Below are 22,767 nucleotides of genomic sequence, written 5' to 3'. Positions count from 1 at the left end.
GCCTAACTGGATTTCAGCGCATGAGAAATCTGCTCTTCAGATGCCTCCCCCCACCACCCCCCCCCCCATCCCCCCCCGCCCTCACTGCTATCTCAACATCATGTACAAGCATTCAGGAAGCAACTGTTATAAATGCAAACTCAAACTTCATAATAGAAAACAAAAGGGAAGAAATATTAGCCTTTCCCTTTTTTTTAAACCACAAAGATTTTGCACTGATAAACTTAAGCAACGCTAAAGGGCTTCAAGTCACAAAGGCAAAATGAATATCCTAAAAAAAAGAATAATAAAGCTATAGTCTAAAACAAGTTTTTTTTTTTTTTCAGAAAAAGGCTAACTTTGCCAACCTCCACCTTGGGACAGTGAAAATGGGTAAAATCCCACGCTTTTGACAACATACTGATGAGTCCCCATAGAACGGGAAAGGCATACTTTAGATAGTTATCTCAGTCCAGCTCGGCTTTGGTAAAGGATAGTTTACAGACGGAGCCGCTTCTTGATGCACACAGAAAATAGATAACAGCACGATTTGCGATTCCTGTCATACCAGAGGCTTTCGGCTCAATAAACAAACGGGCAGCACTCCGGTCCCCTCTCCCCTTGTTGATTTCCTGTCTCTCTACGGCCTGGGATGGCCAAAGCATGGATATCAAGAAAACAGAACTTATTTGCTTCCTGGAGATCGTGTGTCAAGGAAATGGCAAAGGGGATTTCTATGGGTATAAAACAGAAATGAGAGAAAAATTTGACTTTGTTCCTGCCTTCCTCCAAAAAAAACGGGTTTTCTTCAAATATACACTCACAAATATACTGCTTATGTAAATTATTGGATTTCCCTGTCAAGTAAAACTTAAAGGTGGCATCAATTATTTATGAATTTCCTGGATGGAAAGTTAAAGATTAAGAAGTCACGCAGATTTCTAACGCAACCGGTTAAGGCTACTGTGTGAACAGAACCTTTTTGCTGCCACTGTGTGCCAAATGTAAACTCCTGGACAACGACACAGGAGCTCACTGGCAGGTAACTGAAAGGCTGTAAATCTAACTGCCTCAGATGCAAGAAATCCTCACAAAGACTCCAGATTGGTTTCAGATTTGCTCTCAACATTTTATAAAACGAACAGCAAGCATATACAAATAAAATCTTACAATTTTACAACAACAAAAAAAGCATGCAATAAATTACAAAAGCATAGAAATACCAGCAAATAACTTAATAAATTAACATTAAATATACTTATACCAGCAACATCTATAAAATTCTTGTGAAGAATATTTTAAACACTTTGAACTATATGCAAAGTATTAAAAACAGAATAAAGGCTAATGGTACTATTACACTACTATAAATGTTCTGTTATATATTATCTTAAAATAAGTTAATTTAAAAAAAAAAGCAAGAGGAAAGGAACTGATCTTTACAGGAACAGTCTGACTGGACAGGCCTACAGTCACAGCAGTACAATCACTCAGAATAATAACGTTTTACGTATCCAGGAGATTTTAATGTAACCTAACGGCCATTTAAAATCACATCGTTTTATGGCTTTCATTTCCCACCAGCCTCCTGTATTTTTTAGCCAGATCAACATTGGTGCGTCCAAGCTGGAAAGGATAAGACCACAAGATGGTGTTCCAGGAGTAGCCGTATTTCTTAACTCCAGAACGCAGGTAATGGACTTCCTCACGGCTGAAGTCCTGCCTCTTTCTTCTCTATCAGTATTTAAAGAGAAAAAAAACAACAACAACAAAGAAACAGTTAAAGCAACAATAAGAAATCAGTTGCAAGACAAACATTTATATTTGTACAGCACCATCAATAAAAAAGGTAATTCATAGTTCTTAGTTTCTTTCAGATTCATTGTCAACTGGGACAAAGAACCGACTTAGCACTACATACATGAAAATGCCAGCAATTATCCCATTCTGGCAAAAAAGACTGAGAATAATAAGGCAATCTAAAACATTCCCATTTAGCTTCACATTTTCACACCATGGTACTACCAAAAACTTCCTCTAATGTATTATTTCTTATTCCCTCTGGCTGCTGAACTGTACTTGTGCTGAGTAATGTATTACTGATACATTAAAACCAACAAAACTTAAGATAACTAATTCAAGAAAAGAGGCAAAATATATGTAGGTATTTTGAGCTGATTATTGCTTTTATATCTGTGTAAACCTAGCCTATATGTTCAGTGTTTTAAGATCAGGAAACTTGCAGCTCAAACACTTTAGCAATTTCTTTGTTCAAAAAACTTCTTAAAAGCTCTTACATAGGAAGATTGGTCTGTGCTTATATTTGACTGATCTTTCACAGCACTGTGTTCACTATTACTCCTTCCTCTTCTTTCTGCGGTTAAAACATGAACAAGATTAAGTTTAACCATATAGCTACATTAGGGCTGGACGATAATTCAATAACAATATATATCGATCGATACACGTATCGATGATAGAAAAAGAAGCTTCAATAAAAAGTTCAATAAAATAGCAGTTTTCCTTCCTTTTGCATTCTAGCCATAGAGGTTAATATTACATCCTCCCAACCAATCACAACGCAGACCCAGGAACCAAGCTCCGCCCCTTCAAAGAGTTCAGAGAGCACGCATTCTTTTTCTTTTATAAAAACTTGCAGCTTTGGTAAAAAGTTGGTTGAATAAATAGTTGAGTTTGAATTCAGTATAAAACAGCCAGGGCTGCACTTAAAATGTATGTTTTGAATTTGTTGATAATTATCAATATCGATCAGTGTAATGTCTATTTTATCAATATGCCTTTTTTTCTATGTCGTCCAACCCTAAGCTACATGTTTGGTCACTTATTCAGCTAAGAGGCTTCATACACACAGAACATTATACAACAAGATATTAGAACTGAAACCGCTGCTCTAAAAACAAAAATTAAACTTTCTGGTGTCGGAAAACTAATAAAATGGGAATCCACAGGACAGACGTTGGAAAACATAACGGAGAGGGTTAGGATGCCGAAAAAAAAATTTCAGCATGTTCAAAAGCAAACCGTGCAGTGAAAAAAAAAAAAAAAAAAGATCGGATACGCTCTCAAAGTGTGCGCTGGAAAAAAAAAAATCTGTCTGAGAGAATAAGAGAAATAATAAAACGTGAACAACAGAAACGCTTTGCTGCGCAGAAGCACCGGCTGAAACTTTTGGCCTTAAGGATACCTGATATGAGAATAAGGGGCGAGAAAGAGGTAAGTCAAAAGACGAACTCAACGAATAAAACATTTTGACAGTACAGGCACACCATATCCTACTACGCTGAATAATTCTCTGTTGGTCTAAAACATTACCGAATATCATTACAGCATCTAACGTTACGGCACAGAGACGCTGTGAAACGGCTCAACAAAGCTGCGGCGCTCTGAAGCAGCTCTGCCCCGCGCAGCCAGAATGCTGGCGACAGCTCGACATTCTTTCTGCTCTCTGGCTTGTCTGCTGCCAAGAGCACATTGCAGAGGACAGCTCCCAACGCAGCCTCTCAATCATAACATTCACACACACACACACACACACACACACACACACACACACACACAGACAGGGCGAAAATGTAAATACCCGAGTCCGATGTATGATGGCTGGCTTCAGGTAGCTGTGGCCTTTTTAGGGGAGTCAAGCTTGGCCCTAAGAAGAAGAATTGGAGTCAGAGTCGTTGAAAAACGGCAAAACTTAGTGAGTGCGTCGACGTCAAAAGAATAGCACTAGTAACTCATACCGGTCCTGTTCTTAGAGGTGAAGGCCCCTTGGCTGGTTGTTTTGAACCGAGGGGTCAAACTGATGCCTGTGATACACATAAATCACATTAAAAGAGTTTTATGTATGTGTGTTAGATGTTTTCTTTACATCTAGCAATAAAGCACAAGTTTTAAATCATTAAAATCACGTCACATAAACACTTTGCTGAAAAAAATTCTTCATGTTTTAAGATTTTTTTTTTGTATTTGTTTACAAATACGAAAAAATACTCTAGTTTACAGTTTCTCTTCGATAATATGCTGTAGGACCATTTGCCTCCTGGACTTGTACAGCTCTGGCGAAATGATCGGTTATCCCTTTTTTTCTAGTCCAAATGGATCCGAATGAAAAACTTGATAATAGTAAAAACTTAATTTTAATTAATAAGATGCTTTACTAGCAAACTTTTAAAGTTTAACCGCGAGTTTGATCTAATCCATGTCCGATGTAGGGCAAATTTCAAGCACTGAAGGTGGCATTGGACTGCCTGTGCAAAAAAAACATTAAACACAACAATGGCCTATTAGGGATCAAATGTCCAGAGAAATAATTATTAATAGTTTACATTGGTGTTTTGGGTCAGCATTTAAATGTGTTTTTTTTCCTCATTATTTCTGTGTTTTTGTTGCAGTATCACATGAATATGGTTAGAGTATGCGGCAATTTTTTAACTCTAGATTTCCCTAGGCTCTAGGCCTTAAATATGATAAATATAATTTTTTTTTGCTGTATAATTCTTACCATTATGCTCCCTCCAAGGGTGTTGTTGCAGAGACCTGTGGTCAATCCCAGCTGTCCGTAAAGAAAAATTTTACAGAATTAGCACACTGTTATGTCTGCTTCATGAGTCAGTTGACTCAAGGCGTAGTTATAAAGTTTAGCCAAAAAGAAGGGGGGAAAAAAGTGGGCAGGGAACAAGTTTTTACTTCTAGTCCTTTTCAAACTGTCTGTTTTGCATGTCTGGTTAGTTTTGTTCTTGCTTTTTCTTTTTCTTTGTCTTTTAGCTTATGCTCAAACAAAGTTTGTTCAACAAGAAAAGGACAAACTGACGGTTAGAGTCGAGGCGGGAAAGGGACAATTCAAAAAACATAATATAATATGTACATATGTGCACTGCCTTCTAAAATAGTTATAACTTTTAAAAGTATTCCTGAAAAAAATTATTTAACTTAGCTTCATAGTTTTAGGAAAATAAATACATCTAAAACAAAAAGGCATTGGAGCTGTTTCTTCTAAAATATTCTTCTGCTTGACAGATGCTAGAGGGGCTAAAGTTTGCTGTATGGAGCGAAGACACAACACCTTCACCAAATAGTTGACAGTTGGTAAGCAGCTTTGTATGGTGAAGCCTCTTACCACGCAAGTTTTCACAGCTTCTTTGTAACCTTGCTGTGGGACCCTTTGCAGAGCTCGTGTCTGCCTGCTCAACAGCGACGCTCTTTTGTTCTCGCCTGACCCCAAAGTCAAAGCGACACATTCTGAATCGCTCGGTCGCCTCCTGGAGAACTCGGTGCATGTCGCAGCTGTTCTCACGGGAACTTTGAAGCGATGCAAACGTGCGACTTGTCACTTCTTCAAATGTTAACACACAACCTAAAAATGACAGAAAAAAGGATATTTATATTAAGAATTGATGGTCTGTGTGTACTAATTTTACTCAGAAGCATCCTAACATTTCCCAACCTGCACAGCGGCCATTAGAGCCTGAGTGGTCCCCGGCTGGAATCTTCGCCGTCTGGTTTAACTCCCTCTCCTGTGGGTCTTTACACAAATACAGATTACTCTAAGTCTTAAAATCTACAACCAACAATAGCTAAAGCATTCATTTACGAGTTAAGGTATGATTCTGTCCCCTACCATCAGAGCGCGTAATCGCTTTTGTTTTTGTCGGCCACACTGACAAGGGACGTTTAAACAAGGAACTAAGCAAAATTAAAAAAAATAGAGGACTTTATTAAAGAATATATATTTCTTTCTTGTGGTCAATAACTGTTATCAAGTCGACTGACTTCCTGGTTGAACGTGGCTCGCTGCCTCTCTCTAGTGACCGTACGTCAGAAGACATCAGGACTCCTCCTCTCCTTTCTACAGAACACATGGCGTCATCTCTGTTCATTTTGCCTCCTTCTCCTTGAGGAATTAAACTAGAAGTGACTCTCTGCATGCCACCGATGTCTTTCATTGCAGCCGCGCTTTTGACTGTGTTGGAGGTTACCGTTGCTGTCGGTGCTCTGCTGCATGGGCCTCAGTGTGAAGGAACGGCAGCTGCCTTCCTGTTTCTGTGGTGGTAGAGGTGAAGGTGGCAGACACTCGAGTTCGGCTGCATTTGGACAAAGAATGTCGTTTCGCTCCTCTTCAATCACCTAAAGAAAAATTATATATATGTGTGTATATATATTTTTTTATTTTTTTATTTTTTTTCAAGTGACTACACAGCAAAAACAGAACTAAAAATAAGTAAAATGTTCTCGAAATTAGTGATTTGTCCTTCATTTAAGCAGATAAATAAGATGATCTGCCAATGGAATGAGTATTTCTACCCCTAAAATAAGATAATTAGATATAATGCACTTGAAATAAGTTGATGGAGATGAGTTCTTCCCATTTTAAATGCAACAATCTTTATTACCTGCTAGATTCTTATTTACCTGCTCAAATAAAGTACAAATACACTAATTTCAAGAAAAAAATACTTATTTTTAGTTCTGTTTTTGCAGTGTAACCATACTATTCCAACTACATTGTGTGTGTGTGTGTGTGTGTGTGTGCGTGTGTGTGTGTGTGTGTGTGCGCATCTGACCTTTAGCTGTCTTTTCTCCAACAGTTCGATCCTGCGCAGCATTTCTCTGGCTGAACTCTTGAACTCTTCAATGTTTATAGAAGGCTCCTCGTTCTCCACTTGCTTTTCCACCAGACCCTGCGCTCCCAGGCTCAAAGCTTTGCCAACAAGCAAGAGAGGTCATTTTTAAAAGCTCGACGCTGTTCTTTCACATATCGTTGTCTTTACGGAATTGCGTACACATTGTAGACAGACGTTAGAGTGAGACACGTGAAAGAGTTAAACGAGGAGAACAGATACACCCCTGGTAACACATTACATACTACAAAGACCACAGTGAACCTATTAAGAGTCTAAAAGGAGCCTTTTACACCTATTAAGCATAACATTATGACCACCTTTGTTAATATTGAATTGGCCTTCCTCTTTCAGCCAACAAGTCTGCCTTGTTGAGGCTGAGACCCTGAAGGTGTGCCCCGCCGGGCACCAAGCCGTTAGCAGCGGTTCCTGAAGGTTGCGATATGTGGCCTCCATGCATCTGACTTATTTACAGATGCTCAAACGGATTCAGATTTGTTGAGTTTGGAGGCCAAGCGAACCCAACAAGCAGATTGCTGTCGACCTCAAAACATTGCCGAACCGTCTTTTGTTGAGTGGTGGCGCCTATTACCCAGCTGAGGGAGGACACAGCCGTAAGAGACCGTTTCAATAAAGCGTAGATGGTCTGCAGTGGCAGTAGACGGTTCTTCCGGTAGCGAACAAGAATCAGCTCGGTCCTCCTGACCATCCTGTGGCTATACAGCCCCATACCCACTAAATTGTGATGCACCTTCCATCAGGACCACCATGAACCTCACAGCGATTCCAGCTAAAGGTGCTCATCTATTTGTTCAGACCACAGGAGCCATAACGCTGTCACAGGTTCCTTTTAACACAACTGGGTGACTGTGGCTTGATGGGTTGAGTAGTCATCTGGCAATCAGAAGGTTGTGGGGTTGATTCCAGCTTCCCCTTGCCACATGTCAATGTGCTTCTGGGCAAGGCACTTAACCCCAAATTGCCTACCGAGCTGCGTCACGGTGTATGGGGAGTGTTGGCCTAGTGGTTAGAGCAGCGTGCTTGCACTCAGCGAAGGATGCAAGTACCCGGTTCAATCCCCAGCGCCTGGGTTCCTGAGCAAGAACCTTAACCCCAGAATGCTTCCTGGGCGCCACACATGACAGCCCACTGCTCCCCAAGGGTGATGGGTTAAAAGCAGAGAACAAATTTCGTTGTAATGTATGTTTCAATGACAATAAAGATGATATTATTATTACTTATTACAATTTTAAAGCAACAAGTTCACTTGCTGCCTAACATAACACACAGAAGTGATAATCGACGTCATCCTATTCACCTGTAAATGGTCATAATTTAATGCTCAATCTGTGTCTGCAAACAATATATAGAAAAATATCTAATAATGTTTATATAATAATATTTATATTATTATATAATTTATATAATAAATTTCTTAAATTTTTTTTAGAAAATAGCAGTAAGAGTATACAAACAACCTGACACCAAAAAAAAGGTTTTGCAATGACTGACAAACCTTAGTCACAATGTCCACAAATATGCCTTAAAAGTTAATTTTAAGCAGAATTGATTCTACTTACTGGCCTTTTTGCAAGTCTGCAGTATGAACGTGGCTGCCTTTTTAACCTCCTCACTCGAGTCCTCTGTGAGAAAGGTTATCATGAGCGGGAGGCCCCCGCAACTCACCAACTGACACTGGTGCTCCTCTGCAAATGCAAACAGAAGCCAGGGCATGAAAAAACATTTGAGGTAGAGAGGATCTCAACCATTAAGAGAAGATTCTCAGCTTAAGCACGCATCGCTGGTTTCTCACAGCAGTCTCACCCGAGGCCTCCGTGCACTCCCCAATGGTAAGTAAAACTGAGAGTCTGTCCTCCGGGTCTAAGTGAGAGCTGTTCAGCAGAAAGAAAAGGTGGTACACCAATCCGTACTGCGCCAAACCTGACGCCAGAGTGGCTGGAATGGAGAAGAGGAAAAGAAAATAGAGATTGGAGAGGGACAACAGCGTGAATGAGCTACGTTATTGAGAGGAGGACTCACAGTTATCGGTGATGCAAGCTGACAAGGTCTTGACTATAACAACGGACAGCTGACAAGACAGCAAGCTCGTGTCCGCCGCCGACACGACGCGAAGCAGTACGAGAATAAGAGTTTCCAAACCCCCACAGGCAGCGAAACTCTCCTGTACGTAAGCTGCAACAGGTGAAACGTCGGGTACAGTGAAACGTTTTCAATGACATTGAGAAACGAATGGGTGAGCAGAAAAATCATAGTGTTGTCTCACGGTTGTTGGAGACCGTCATGGCGATAAAGGAGCATATGGGTTGAAATGTTTCTGTGGAGGGCACCGAAATCTGCTGCAGCCAGGTTTTTACGAAGGGAAAGGCTGCCACGCAAGCACGCTGACCTTCCTCTGCAAAACAAAATAAAGGCAAAGTGGGAAGCAATTGATCTTATGTACTATATAGGGTTTGAAGGATTTTACCTGCGTGGCAAGGTAGTCAGCGGTAAGGATCAACTGTACAGTGGATATAAAAAGTCTACGACCCACAGCAGAAATGCCAGGTTTTTGTAGAGTAAAAGATCTGACCGATACAGGTGATTTCAGAACGTCCTTTACCTTTAATGTGACATAGATACTGTATTATTATAAAAATACAAACAAAATTTGGATTTTTGCTCCATGCCATTGCACACACTTAAACTAACCCTTTTGTTTATTCGCAGTTTGATTCAGTTCTAGCGTTCAGTCTTCTTGGGTTCATATATTTGCTATTAATTATTGTAAATCTGGTGTAACAGAAGTTAAATGCTGTTCACATCTCAGTCCAGCCACAACCTAACAAATCAAAATGCATTTGTCCATGTGCATCCTTTGTCTAAAACCTTAAATCATTGACAGATTATCTTGCAAACTGCAAGAGATTTGTTTTGATATAGTTCTGGACTCTGAAGATAAATTGTCTTCAGTATGGATCATTCCTTTTTAGAATCGGATGCATGCTTAGACGCATCAGTGTGGAAAAGTTAATCTGTCTTTATCCAAAGCTTCCTATTTGAAACCTGAGTGTTTAGGGGCAAAAATGAGTAATATCTGAAACTATTCCAAATTTGACAACAAGTGTCTTTGCTGTTAAAACCCTTCTCATCAGTACAGATATACAAAGAATACAGGAGCCCATTATTACATCTAGAGCAAAGCCAGTGTTTGTTGGAAATTCCTCCAGCTCCTTTGGAGTTGTTGCTAGGTTTCCTCACTGCAAAACAGAACTAAAAATAGGCTAAATTTTCTTGAAATTAGTGTATTTGTCTTTGATTTGAGCAGGTAAATAAGATGATCTGCCAATAGAATGAGTATTCTTACCCCTAAAATAAGACACTTAGATATACTGCACTATAAATAAGATGATGGAGATGAGTTGTTCCCATTTTAAGTGCATACATCTTATTAAATTGCCAGATAATCTTATTTACATGCACAAATTAAGGACAAATACTAATTTCACGAAAACTTTACTTATTGTTAGCTCCGTTTATGAAGTGCTGACAACCGTCATCTTGCATTTTCATCATATTTGGGTAAACATCTAGTTTTTGTCATGGCATTGTTTCATATTTTCTCAAATGGTCTATAATTGTCTTCACTGTACCATGGTATATTTAATCACATTGATTTTCTGTACTCTCCCCCTGATACCTTTGTGCCTTTTGATTATTTTTAACTTCCTAGGAAACTATAGCTTTACCTAAAGAATGCAAATAAGCTAATGACAAGAAAACGCTTCGAAGAGAGCTGAACTTTATTTTGGTTTGATCAGATTCACTGGGTTTGATAGCAGGGGTGTATCTAAGAGGACTGAATTGGATTGGTTATTATACCTTTCTTACATGTCTAATCCATACCAGACTTGTTTTTCAGTTGATCTGTCATATTTAAAACAGTCATCTTCACAGATGATATTACCATTTTGAGGATTGTTGACAGATCCACATAGAGCACTAGACACAGATGCCCAGAGTTGGAAGGTTTGGCTAACAGTTCTCAGATTATCCACTGGTGAGAAGGGGAAAGTGGTCCTGCAGAGACAAAAAAAAAGTCACATGAGTGTATTATTTAAAACAGAAAATGTATGTGTTCATCATAGACACAATACAGTACCTGAAAAGGTCCATCAGAATTTCCAGGCAGCCCGTGGTTTGAGCTAAAGTCTGCCCTAATTCTGCAGTACCACAAAGACAAACACACATTAACCAAAGCAAGTTTAAACTTGTCAAAAGAAGATGGCCTGCAATCCAAAGCAAAATGTAAATATCAGCTGAATCAACCAATCGCGTTGCTTTATTTTTCTTCTGTGAGTTACGGAGGCCTGATCTTACTGTTGTGTGCAACCAGGACAAAAAGCAAATAGACAGACACCCTCTTCTGATTCAGCGGGCTGTCTTCTTGCATCAAGAGTCCAGCAATGTCGGTGAATATCTCCTTTCTGCATAGAGAATTCTTGCAATACACTGCATAACAAAAGCATAAAAAGGATATTACGATCCATTTCAGTGTGTATGAAATTACAGCGCAAACAAATAAAGCACGTAGATGTGGCAACTTCATTCAACGATGGATGGATGGATGGATGGATGGATGGATGGATGGATGGATGGATGGATGGATGGATGGATGGATGGATGGATGGATGGATGGATGGATGTGCAAATCAACACGTGTACCCACCATTAGCCTCAGCTAGTGTGCCAAGAGTAAAGACAGCTGTCTCCTTAACATCTGAATGAACAACACTGGATTTGGACAGATTATACAAAAATGCCACGCCGCCTAGGTCTCTCAGCAGATCCACATTATCCTCTGAAAGAAAGAAAAGGTAAAGTGAACGAGACAGTCGATAAACATCATCCTGGTTATTTTAACAATACTGGATGGTGAACGACAGCAACACGTTGATGATTGGCTGAAGCGAAAATTGGGGCACTCATTATGAGGTACAATTGAATTATTTTAGCAATTCAATTTAAAAGCGAAATTCATTTATAAATTAATTACACACAGTGATATATCGCTTTGAAGATTATGACGTATAGCTAATAAAAACCAAACATTTCTCAAAAGACTATAATATTGCATAAACCCAAGAAAACAAAATTAACTAATATCATAGCATGGCCAAGTTATTACCTACAAAATCATGGGAAAAGCTGCTGATTCGACAGGTGCCCACAGGAGAGCTCTGACACCCTTCACAGGGAGGGTAAGGCACAAAAGGTTATTGCTAAAGAAGCTGGCTGTTCACATAGTCAGCACTTCAAGAGGCACCTCACACACATGTACCTATAGGACATGGGCTACTGTTCCTCGGGTTAAGCAATGTCTGAACCAGAGACAATCAGATGTCTCTCAACTGGACTAAGGGAGAAAGGATTAGACTATTACGCAGTGGTCGAAAGTCCTCTTTTCAGGGGAAAGCAGTTTAGTAATCAAGCTTCTAGAGTCTACCTTGAAACTTTATTGCATAAAGTTCGGTATTATTAGGATTACTCAGGTGGTCATGATTTGGGGAGCCATGCTCTCTGATGGTATTGGTCCACTGTGTTTTCTTAAGTGTGGGGTTTTAAAGCAATCTGGGCCTCCTCAACACTTCAGTGGTCCCACAGGCTGATGATAGTCTCCACGCCATGTGAAAGGAGTCCAGGCAAACTGAGTGCATATACTTTACATTATGTGAACAAACTTTTCATGAGCACATTTCTGAGAAAAGAAATGCTGATTTTACGGTCTACATTTTGACATTGGGGTTGCAAAACTGTAATTGTCATTTTAGTAAGTAAATCTTGATACAATATATTTACATATATTTATTTATTTACATAAGGCCACACCTACTTGTATTTAAAAACACAACAAACCTCTGCTTTCACTGTTACCTTTCTTTTCGCAGATGGAGTGAATAGTGAGAAGTGCTTGCTTCTGCAAATCTGGACATTTCATCTGAAGCTTCACACACTCAAGCAGCAAACTGAGATCTGTCTTTGTGGCTGAAATCGGAGCAGTGAAAATAAACGTACTTACAACGTGTGCAAAACTGCATAAAGTTGGCCTTTAATAATATTTATACACAATATTTATACTCACTGTTGCGGCTGTTGCTTGCCCTGTCCATTTCACTATTATACAGAAAATGTAAAACAAAAAAAACAAAAAAACACAAATACCTATAATTTCATTTGGTGGCACGTTACCCTGACCTCAAAGAACAACTTTCTCCGACCTTAATGCTACATTTGGGGGTTAGCGCTAATTGACAACAGTTGCGTAATTATTTAATAAAGATATCAAATACAGACTACGGTTTTCTCACAATAAAAGCGCACCTTTTCTCAGTGTAATATTATCGCCTATGTAAGATCGCTACAACTCAATAACAGCTACTTAAAAAAAATCGTACGGTACATTTTTGCTAATACGTTAGGGGCTAGCCGTTGCTTATTCTGGCTCGCGACGCGAACTTTGCGTTACCATAGAAACCCCTGAAGGGGGATGGCGTGCCTTGAGCTAAAGAGACAAAACAAAACTCTAAAATGTTATCTGAAGGGTGCTTTGTGTCTCTATTCCTTACAACCATATTGACATTCTAAGTAAACAAACTGTTATAAGTGACTGAGACTAACATAGGAATGGATATTATGGCCACCGGGCTGTGGGGTGCTGCTAAAAGTGGATTTTCCTCCAACAATCTAGCTAGGTGACCGTCAGAGCATTACGTCACACGTTGGACGTCCCCCTTGTCACATTTGTTGTTCTGCTGTATGTTGACCGACTTCGCTTCATTTTTTGCAAACTTTGTGCGCGTCCATGTAAGTTCAGCATAAACGGGATTCGATATAGTTCCTACAAATGCGCGCGCTTGCAGCCTCTTAAGAATCTCCTTCTTTTTTTGGGTAAATATTGTCTGATTTGACCAAACGTCAACGGAGTCAGCTAGAGCTAGCATGCTAACAGTTGTAAAGTCGTTAAATCGCCATGATGTGGGTCAGATAGGCATAGACGTGTAGTAACCATGAAGTGTCGTGTTTTATTTAGCCGCAGCGGTGCTTCGACCCCGTGCGTCGCTTTGTTTAGTATTTACAAAAGACATATCTGTATAGCCTCAGTTAGATTGTGCATGCACGCACAGTGACTCGTTTTCCTTCTCAGCTCAAGACAGGAAGGGGAATAAGCTGCAGCAGCGATGTATGGACGTGTGTGCTCCAGGATTCTTCAGAGAGCTTCTAGCTACAGGCTGACAGTTCATCCCACAGTCCCTGTTCAGGTTTGTGTCCTGGTCGGATCTGCTACATATATGGTGAGCCTCATATCCAGGGGCCATCAACATGCTTTGATTTTGCCTTTCAGGCAGCCCACAATTGTCCCTTTTCATCCTGGAGGCCGTCTGGATTAGACCAAAGGTTCCACGCTGGTGAGGAATCTGGAATCTGGACTCGAAGTTGCTGTCGTTTCTCAACACACCAGGATTTAGACTTCCAGCAGAGCCAAGTGCAGATCAATAGCCTTCTGAGAACCAACGAACAGGTAATGGAAATCACTGAACACTCAGCTCGGAGGTGATGTTTGATTGCAAAACGTGCTGTAGCCAAGGTGGTTCCACAACTAGACAAGGACCAGTGAGAGTTTTTGATTTGGGCGATATATGGCTCTCCACCCAGGGCGGTATGGCCTGATGGGTTGCATCAGCATGTGATGGGTGGGGAATAAAGCGTCATTTGCTCCTCAAACATGTTTTTATCTTGCTTAATTTCATGTCAAGTTAATGGGAAGCATAACTGTCAGGTGTTTCGCACAAAAACATGGTTGTGCCCTGTAGCTGACTATGGTTTCAGGTGTTACCGTCTCATCTACAGCTACTAAATTGGTAGTAAAAAAAAAAAGAAAATAGGCTATTGTATGTATTGAATGTAGCAAAATGTGTTCCTCCCTACTTTAAAAACCAAATTACTTACAGGTCTGGTTCGGTGATCTATAAAACCCTTATAGTAAACCAAAGGATTGGTTTGGAAGTATTTCGTTTAAATTCACATTGTTGTTTCTAGTCGGTTAAATAATATACATACAGTCATATGCAATAAATAAGAATTTTATTGAAAAGTTAATTTATTTCAGTAGCTCAGGTCACTAGGTGAAATGTGTCATAGATTAGTTACAGACAGGCTGATGTATTATAGCTTACAGCTAATAAAAAACATTACATCTAAGGTTAGAACATGACAACAGACCAATAAAAAATACAGAAATATGGGCTTAATGAAAAGTGTATTTCAAAAGGTACTTTTAATTTATTTAGATAGATAGATAGATAGATAGATAGATAGATAGATAGATAGATAGATAGATAGATAGATAGATAGATAGATAGATAGATAGATAGATAGATAGATAGATAGATTGATTGATTGATTGATTGATTGATTTTTCAGAATGTGATTGGCAAATTGAATCATGGCTGCGCCTTTTCGCTTTCAGACTGTGAATGTGCCAGAGTTTGATGGGAGGGCACTCAGCGCTGTGAGAAAGTTTGACAGCAACCAGTTACCTGCAAACACTCCTAATGAGGACCGTCGCAGCGCAGCGACCTGCTTACAGGTATGCATCTACTTCTCTTTATCTTTCTTCCCCCCCCCCCAACTACAGAAATGCAGCATTTGTTCTGTGATCCCCAGTCGAAGGGCATGCTGTTCGGAGTGTTTGATGGCCACGGGGGCTGGGCATGTGCCCAGGCTGTCAGCGAGCGGCTGCTGTACTATGTGGCAGTGGCAATGATGCCAAAGCAAACCCTGGAAGAGCTTGAGAAGTGCATGGAGCATGGCAGACCTGTTCCACCCATCTTACAGTGGTATAAGCACCATGCGGATTTTAACTATCGCGAATCCGCCTCCCTGTATATAAACCACCTTAGGGTCTTCTGGCAGGAGTTACTGGACAACGAGGACCACGATGAAGGCATGAGGTAGGTTAAAATGGTTGGAGGTCTAACATGCTAGGTAGGGCTGGACAATATAGAAAAAAAAGCACATAGATAAAATAGAAATCATATTAATTGATATTGATAATTATCAACAAATTCAAAACATATATTTTAATTGCTGTTGCTTAGCGACGTATTTTTAGATACAGAACACACAAACACTGAATTCAAACTCAACACTTTATTCAACATACTTTTTACTAAAACTGCAAGTATTTAAAAAATTAAAAAGAACGCGTGCTCTCTGAACTCTTTGAAGGGGGCGGAGCGTTCCTGGGTCTGCGTTTGTGATTGGTTAGGAGGATGTAATGATGTAATATTAATCTACATGGCTAGAATGCATAAGGAAAGAAAACTGTTCTATTGAACTTTTTATTCACCCTTTTTCTATCATCGATATACGTCTATCAATATTGTTATTGAATTATCGTCCAGCCCTAATGCTAGGTTTGAGAGTCTCATAGTCTGATAACTGAGGAAAAATACTACAGTTTTATGGAATCTACACAAATGCATAACACGGTTTTCATTCTTTTATTTCATAAAAGAAACAGTTTTTCCTGCTACTAAAATAATATAGGATGTAATTAGTATAGTTAAAATAATGTCATCTATACCATTAATTGACCGTGTGTGTGTGTTCTTTTTTCTTTTCGACTGGTTATATTTCCAAACAGTAGAATTTGTCTTTCTTGTAAGCAAAGGAAAACTGTAGTAATCTTTGTTCAGCCATCTGACAGGCAGTGTTCAGTAGCAGACGGGGGAGGCGCTGCACCGTCTTCCTCTATGCCCCACACAGGCCAGAGAAAACTCCGGTCCCTCTGCCACTTTCTCTGGCATCTCACTGAAAACACTTTAAACTAAGCAAATATTCTGAGGGAAAGATTAAGCGGGTTTTTTTTTTTAAACTTTGTGATACTTTGATACTAGTTAAAGGCCCACTGGTACGGCTTATATGTATCAAATGAAGGTTCGATTCAGTTACAACTCCCTGTTGGCGATTCCGTGAATCCAAAATCCGTAATCATTGCAATTGTTTTCTTCGTCATCTTTAAATTAGTACAACTCAAAACACATATTGACTGTTTTTGAACAAAAAAAGAAGCTTTAAAGTTAAATTGTGTAGACATTTTATCACATTATGCTGCTCCATGTCTGCGATAGCTTGGTTATTACGGTTACTTGAAGCTGTTACCACACAACTTCTTATTTTTTATTGCGCATAACTCTTGCCTTTGTCACTAGATTGTATTTTCTTGAAAATGGCTGTTTCTACCATGGCTCTAGATGTCTTGTTGCTAAATAGCTCTTGCCCTTTCTAAGACTTTGGAGCTGCAAAACCGCTGGTTCTCGGTAGAGCTTGAATGTGATAACATGGATTTGCAACTTCATTGTTCCGCTTAATATCTATTATGCTGCAGCGTTGCTACATAAACCTTTAAAATGGGCAGCACAGCAGCGAAATGTCTAGGTGAATCTTAAAGAACCAAACACATGAATCTTTTTATCTAGTCCTCAGGACGCTCTGGATTGCGCTTTCAGACGTCTTGATGCTGACATCTCTCTGGAGGCTCAAGTCCCACTTTCCAGTGACCTGATGAAAAGTACGGCTATCCAGGTAACTACAAACGGCAGTCTGTTCTTCACCTTAATGCTTCAGAGGTCGCACAGTCATAATAATACACACACAAGGAAAAATATTTGCCAACCAGACCACCTCTTCTCACTATGATGCGTTTTTGGCCGATGTTTTAAGGTTCATATGATGAGAGCCAATCACTACTCCAATGCCTTTATATGCTCTGCTATCAGGCAGCAAAACCCAGACATATGTAACCTTAAACCACGGGTGTCAAACTCATTTTGGTTTAGGGGCCGCATACAGCTTAATCTGATCTCAGGGGTTTCTATGTGCAATTTCAACAATACTTTTACTCAGTTAAACATTTACTTGTGCATTATGCATAAGAACTGATCACAGTGATTGTACAATGTTGAAAAACATTTATTCACATTTTTTGGAACTTAAAAACACTGTCCTGCATGACAAAATACAAACAGATAAAAATTAAGAAATTATTTAAATTAAATTTTCCACATCTGAAGCTCAGTGCTACCATCTGCTGATTAAAACACAGCGCCCCTCGTGGACAATATAGGAACTGCAGATTTTCAATTAAACAAAGTACATGTTTTTTTTCAATAATTGTTTTATCATTCTCTTCCTTTTATCTCCTCTCTCTTTCACCTTTTCTTTTTTTCTTCTTGTTCTTCCTTTCCTCTCCTACTTTCCCATTGTAGTGTTCATAACATTTAAAATATTCCCCGCATGAATCATAATAAAACTATTCACATTCATAAATCAAGCGGAGCACTATGGCAAAAGCAGTACTGCTCCACTTGTGAAAGTCAAATCTGATGCGCTCTTTTTGGCATTAAGACAACAATTCTTATTGCCACATTGCCAGACAGGACACTGGGGAAAATAAATATAAAAAAAAGAAATCATTGTTGAATAATAATTGACTATATTGTTCGGCGGGCCATATGTTTGACACCCCTGCCTTAAACAGTTACTCTGGAGACACAAACATCACCTAACTCTGACTCTGCTGTCCAGGTGGCGTTTGCTGGGTGCACCGCCTGTGTGGCTCACATCGGCACGGACGGGATCCACGTGGCAAACGCAGGAGACTGCCGCGCAGTCTTAGGGGTGCAAAACGATGACGGCTCATGGAGCGCTGTGCCTCTTTCCAAAGACCACAATTCACAGAACCACGCCGAGCTGGAACGGATCAGAGCTCAGCACCCACCTTCGGAGAGAGATACGGTGGTCGCAGATGACAGACTGCTGGGGGTGAGTTACTGTTTCAGCCTCAGAGACAAAGATAAAATCTAAATAATAAAGTACGTTTTCCTCGTTCTTACTCTCAGGTTCTCATGCCCCTGCGTGCCTTCGGTGATGTGAGATTCAAGTGGAGCCTTGAGCTGCAGCAGAGCATTTTAGCCGGCCTTGAATCTGGCGTGGACCTCGACTCTCTGAACTTGTATCAGTACACTCCGCCGAACTATTTAACACCGCCGTACCTGGAAGTGACGCCCGAGATAACCTACCACAAGCTGAGACCTCAGGACCGCTTCCTGATCCTCGGCACCGACGGGCTGTGGGACGAATTCGCAAGTGAGGAGGCAGTGCGACTGGTTGGAGAGCACCTGAGCGGGATTCACCTACAGGTTTGTTCCAGAGTAGTCCCTTAATACGCCAACACTACGTTTTTATGCTATGTGTTGTGTTTATTCTTATCTCAATTCAGTCTTGTGTTGTCTATTTACCTGCAACTGACACAAAATGTCAACTCGAAGCACTTCACCTCATAACACAAACAGATCCAATTCATATCCTGACACACCTTTCAGGAATCGCTGCTAAGGCTGCAGAATTTCAACAAACCTCAGAAAATGTATTATCCATGTATGGAGAAAACATGAAACAGTGCAGCGGATGGCTCACCTTAGTGGTTCTGCAAGCGGCTCAACTGATGGCTGAATTAATGCGTATCTGCGAATGCAAATATTCTTCTTAGTAGGCTGCTATTGCCAACACATGGTAGCAGCTCTTTCCGCCAAAAGGGGTACAAACAGTTATTAGGTTTAAAGGGAAAATGCTGTTCACGTAAGTTAAGGTTGGTTTGGACAGCTTTCATCACAGAATCAATTAAAACACATTTAGGAATCCAGATTTCGTATTTACTCGGGTTATCTTTTGTGAAATATAAAGATTTATTTGATCATCTGAAACATTTAGGTGCAACAAAAGATCAAGGACCAAAGAAATGTTGTAAAGGGGTCAATACATTTTTACAGCACCAAACAAAGGCCGTGTAATGGCTTAGATAACATGCAAATTCAACCGAAACAGGTCCACCCCCTTAGTAATGGTTTCGGTTTCGGTTGAATTTGCATGTTATCTAAGCCATTACAAGGCCTTTGTTTGGGCAGTAGTATAAAGCTTGGTACTCATCATTACTCTAGACCTTTTGAATTGAGAAAGCTTCCTGGAGAGGAAGCGAAACGTCTTCAACTACGGAAAACAAGTCCAATTGCTTTGTTTTTTACTTTTTTTGGAATGACCATGACCTGAATGACTGAGAATCTTCACCAGCACATCTAGGAAGATCATACATTGAGTTCCTCAAGATTTAAATTGATATTCATCTCCTCCCCCCTAGCTCAGATCATGGAGTACTAATGCATCTGCCTGCTAATGATACACAACTGCATATTTCAGTCTCAGAAAAAAAGGTTACAGTCCAATACAGTCATTAAGTTGTTGTGTCTGTAATATCAATGGATCCCAATTTCCTCCAGCTTAACACAGAAAGGACAGAATTTATTGTTTTTGGTGGTAAACTGCATTAACTGTAGTCAATGAGGCGAAACATTAACAGAGTATGTACAAAACCATGCAGTGTTTTTTTTATGGAATCAGATCCAATGTCCATAAAGCTTGTTTCTAAATCAGCCTACTACCATTTGAAAATGTTGCTGAACATTACTTTTCACTGTAGCTTTCCTAAAAAGGTCAAACACTGCTTGATTTGTTCATGATCATGTGCTAGCTATTTTTTATTTCACATTTGCTTTACATATGGAGTTTAATGGAAAGTTGAAGCTGGAAGACTCACCTCCCTTCAGTGCACCTGATCCACCGGTTGCCTCATCAAGCATCTATGCTCCAGCCAATTGCACCAGAATGTCGTCCTTCCTTTCCACTGCTCATAAGGAGCCCCACACATTGATCTTCCTACTCTTCAGCTGACCCCCCATTTCCCCCTTCACACTCCCAAGCTTCACCTGACTACTCCTCCCTGCTGGGCAGCACTCATGCCTCACAGCAAGAAAGTCCCGGGTTCAAGTCTCAGGCTGGGCAGGGGCCTTTCTGTGTGGAGTTTGCATGTTCTCCCAGTGTCTGCGTAGGTTTCCTCCAGGCGCTCTGGTTTCCCCTACCACTAAAGACATGCTGGTCAGGTCGGCCATTAGTGGCGGTGCACTCAGTCGCTGCAGCTCAGGCTAACCTTCCATCTGATCTTGGAAATTTCATTGTGTGTACAATGACAAAGCACTTTATCCTTATCCTATGGCCTCCACCACCAGTGTCCGGACACCGTGGGGAAGTCTTTACTAATCCTAATCCTAAAATGAACATCCAAACTCATAGACATTCACAGCGTTCACGCATTATGCCAGGGTCCGAGCACCAAATAACTTTTCATTTATGTCAATAAATATCTCCATTTGCCTCTTTTTGTTTCAAACAATTTTATTGAGGAATCAGATATAAAAATTGAAATATCAACAATACAAATATGTCCTCTTTTTTGTGAATATGAAACATAAAGACAACACAAAATAAAAACAAAACAAAAGTGGCATAACTAAACAGGAACACTCTCAAGACCCACCCCTCAACCTTTTTCCCTAGGACTTACATCTTGTCACACAAGGAATCAAATCAATTTCTCTTCAAATAGAGTTATCAATATATTGCCGAAGAGGTTGCAAAGTTCTATGGAATCGCTTTAAGGTATTTGCTAGTGAAAACTGTATTCTTTCCAGATGAGAGAGCCTAACCAGTTCCTCCAGCCACATTTTAACCGATGGGACCTCTGATTTTTTCCAGAACATCAGCACTAGCTTTTTTCCTATTATAAAGGCATAAGATAAAAGTTGTCGTTGGTATTTATTAAATTGAGAAAGCTGAAGTGAAACTCCAAGTACAATCAGAAGTAGGTCCAGCTTCAATTCTGTCATAAAGTTTTGAATATGCCAGACCAAAATGGGGTTATTTTGTACACAAAAAATACGAATGTAGAAGTGTGGCTTCTTCAATATGGCATTTGTCACACAGTGTTAGGGAAAATTTTATGTAACTTCACTTTACTGTAATGAAGCCTGTGAATGATTTTAAATTGAATAAGACAGTGTCTAGAATTGTCTATTTGCCTCTTTTAATCTGTGAGAGTCTCCAGATTGACGTTTTTGCTATATGATGCATAGATTTGACATTTTTCCATTAAAGTACTTCTTGACTTTTCACCCTCTGCTCCTTTAGGCTCCAGTCTCTCCGTTGGAGCGGAAGCTGAAGCTGGGTCAGATGCATGAACTCCTGCTGAAGCGGCGAGCTCGTGCCTCTCCAGCGCTGGACACCAACGCCGCCACTCATCTCATCAGACACGCTCTGGGAACCGGGGAGTATGGGGAGCTGTCCCAAGAGAGGCTGGCCTCAATGCTCGCCTTGCCAGAGGACCTGGCCAGAATGTACAGGGACGATATCACGGCAACTGTGGTGTATTTGAACTACGACCTGGCTAAGCTCCCCCACAGTTAGCCGACGGAGAGAAACCGCCACCGAGCTGCCCTCGGTTACGTTCAGTTAGTATTTCGTCACGGCCGGTGTCCTGGCCAAAAAGGTACCTGTTACGTTAACGGTTTTATAGACGGAGCAAAGTGAAAAGATAATTTTCATTGTTATATTATGAACATGTAACGTTTTACATGAATCATTGTTAATTACCCGTAATCCAGACTGATGAATGGTTAATTTTTCAGACATAAAATCCCAGTGATGTTGGAGAAGAAAGGTTTCATCATGTCGGAAACGGAGCGCAGCGGTACAGAATGATGCACTTTTACCTTTGTCAGTATTCCTGTCTGTCTTGCACAGACAATCCTTTGCCTTTTTTTTCCCTGTTCACTTTATATTTATGTCAGCTAAGCTGTTTACCTTAAAATTTCTATACAGATTATCCTGTTGATTGAATCAACTTTAAATGTTTTTTTTTTGTTATTATTTGCCAGTGGCCTAATGTGAAAATTTTTAATATTTCATAAATAAATACCTTAAGAAATATGTTTTTTTTTTCCTTTTTTTTTTTTTGTTTTGTTGCTGATTTTTATTTATTCTTTTTGGATTGTGTAATTTAAAACAAGCCGACAATATTTATTAAGACAGCCATGCTCTGATATCTTAACATAGGAAGCGGAGGGTTTTCAAAGTTTTCCCAGTAAGCTGCTAACGTATGTGAACAATGGTGCATCATGGGAGCCAATCCCATCCGTGGCTGTTT

General features: G+C 40.0%; 2 protein-coding genes across 8 annotated transcripts; one reads left to right on the top strand and one right to left on the bottom strand.

Moving 5' to 3' along the window:
- Window positions 1–1,106: 1,106 nt before the first annotated feature.
- On the bottom strand, window positions 1,107–13,131 carry terb1 (telomere repeat binding bouquet formation protein 1). Of its 3 annotated transcripts, none has more exons than XM_036150575.1 (21): window positions 12,754–13,131; window positions 12,546–12,656; window positions 11,341–11,472; window positions 10,992–11,123; window positions 10,774–10,834; window positions 10,579–10,691; window positions 8,899–9,027; window positions 8,655–8,807; window positions 8,439–8,570; window positions 8,195–8,320; window positions 6,558–6,694; window positions 5,973–6,120; window positions 5,767–5,842; window positions 5,615–5,679; window positions 5,441–5,518; window positions 5,114–5,350; window positions 4,499–4,549; window positions 3,738–3,803; window positions 3,581–3,646; window positions 2,277–2,353; window positions 1,107–1,713 (listed from the first exon to the last, which is right to left on the bottom strand). In XM_036150575.1, the coding sequence occupies exons 1-21, from the start codon at window positions 12,779–12,781 to the stop codon at window positions 1,531–1,533; spliced, it is 2,301 nt and encodes a 766-aa protein (XP_036006468.1). In that variant the 5' UTR covers window positions 12,782–13,131; the 3' UTR covers window positions 1,107–1,530. The 3 variants fall into 3 exon arrangements, with proteins under 3 accessions (XP_036006468.1, XP_036006460.1, XP_036006471.1); XM_036150567.1 differs by having other exon boundaries at window positions 5,767–5,887; window positions 12,754–13,116; XM_036150578.1 differs by lacking the exons at window positions 12,546–12,656; window positions 12,754–13,131 and having other exon boundaries at window positions 5,767–5,887; window positions 10,992–11,098; window positions 11,341–11,405.
- pdp2 (putative pyruvate dehydrogenase phosphatase isoenzyme 2) lies at window positions 8,446–22,460 on the top strand. Of its 5 annotated transcripts, XR_004933374.1 has the most exons (10): window positions 13,324–13,475; window positions 13,816–13,930; window positions 14,014–14,190; window positions 15,139–15,258; window positions 15,336–15,622; window positions 17,153–17,258; window positions 18,261–18,497; window positions 18,575–18,874; window positions 21,753–22,110; window positions 22,250–22,460. XR_004933374.1 is itself a non-coding variant. In XM_036150592.1 (9 exons), the coding sequence occupies exons 2-9, from the start codon at window positions 13,850–13,852 to the stop codon at window positions 22,026–22,028; spliced, it is 1,584 nt and encodes a 527-aa protein (XP_036006485.1). In that variant the 5' UTR covers window positions 8,446–8,464; window positions 13,816–13,849; the 3' UTR covers window positions 22,029–22,460. The 5 variants fall into 5 exon arrangements, 4 of the variants coding, with proteins under 4 accessions (XP_036006485.1, XP_036006475.1, XP_036006479.1 ...); XM_036150592.1 differs by lacking the exon at window positions 13,324–13,475 and adding an exon at window positions 8,446–8,464 and having other exon boundaries at window positions 21,753–22,460; XM_036150582.1 differs by having other exon boundaries at window positions 21,753–22,460.
- The last annotated feature ends 307 nt before the right edge of the window (window positions 22,461–22,767 follow it).

Source organism: Fundulus heteroclitus, chromosome 2 (assembly GCF_011125445.2).
Source record: "Fundulus heteroclitus isolate FHET01 chromosome 2, MU-UCD_Fhet_4.1, whole genome shotgun sequence".
In the NCBI taxonomy this organism is placed as follows: domain Eukaryota; kingdom Metazoa; phylum Chordata; class Actinopteri; order Cyprinodontiformes; family Fundulidae; genus Fundulus; species Fundulus heteroclitus.
Note: the sequence above shows the minus strand (reverse complement) of the source record. Positions and strands in the feature narration are given on the sequence as shown.

Coding starts and splice junctions, on each gene's coding strand:
- terb1 (XM_036150567.1), bottom strand. CDS start 12,781: ATGGACAGGGCAAGCAACAGCCGCAACA. Junction 10,835..10,991: donor TGTCCTGGTTGCACACAACA/GTAAGATCAGGC, acceptor GTGGTACTGCAG/AATTAGGGCAGACTTTAGCT. Junction 5,519..5,614: donor AGCGATTACGCGCTCTGATG/GTAGGGGACAGA, acceptor ATTTGTGTAAAG/ACCCACAGGAGAGGGAGTTA.
- pdp2 (XM_036150592.1), top strand. CDS start 13,850: ATGTATGGACGTGTGTGCTCCAGGATTCTTCAGAGAGCTTCTAGCTAC. Junction 13,931..14,013: donor ATCCCACAGTCCCTGTTCAG/GTTTGTGTCCTG, acceptor TTTGCCTTTCAG/GCAGCCCACAATTGTCCCTT. Junction 18,875..21,752: donor TGAGCGGGATTCACCTACAG/GTTTGTTCCAGA, acceptor CTGCTCCTTTAG/GCTCCAGTCTCTCCGTTGGA.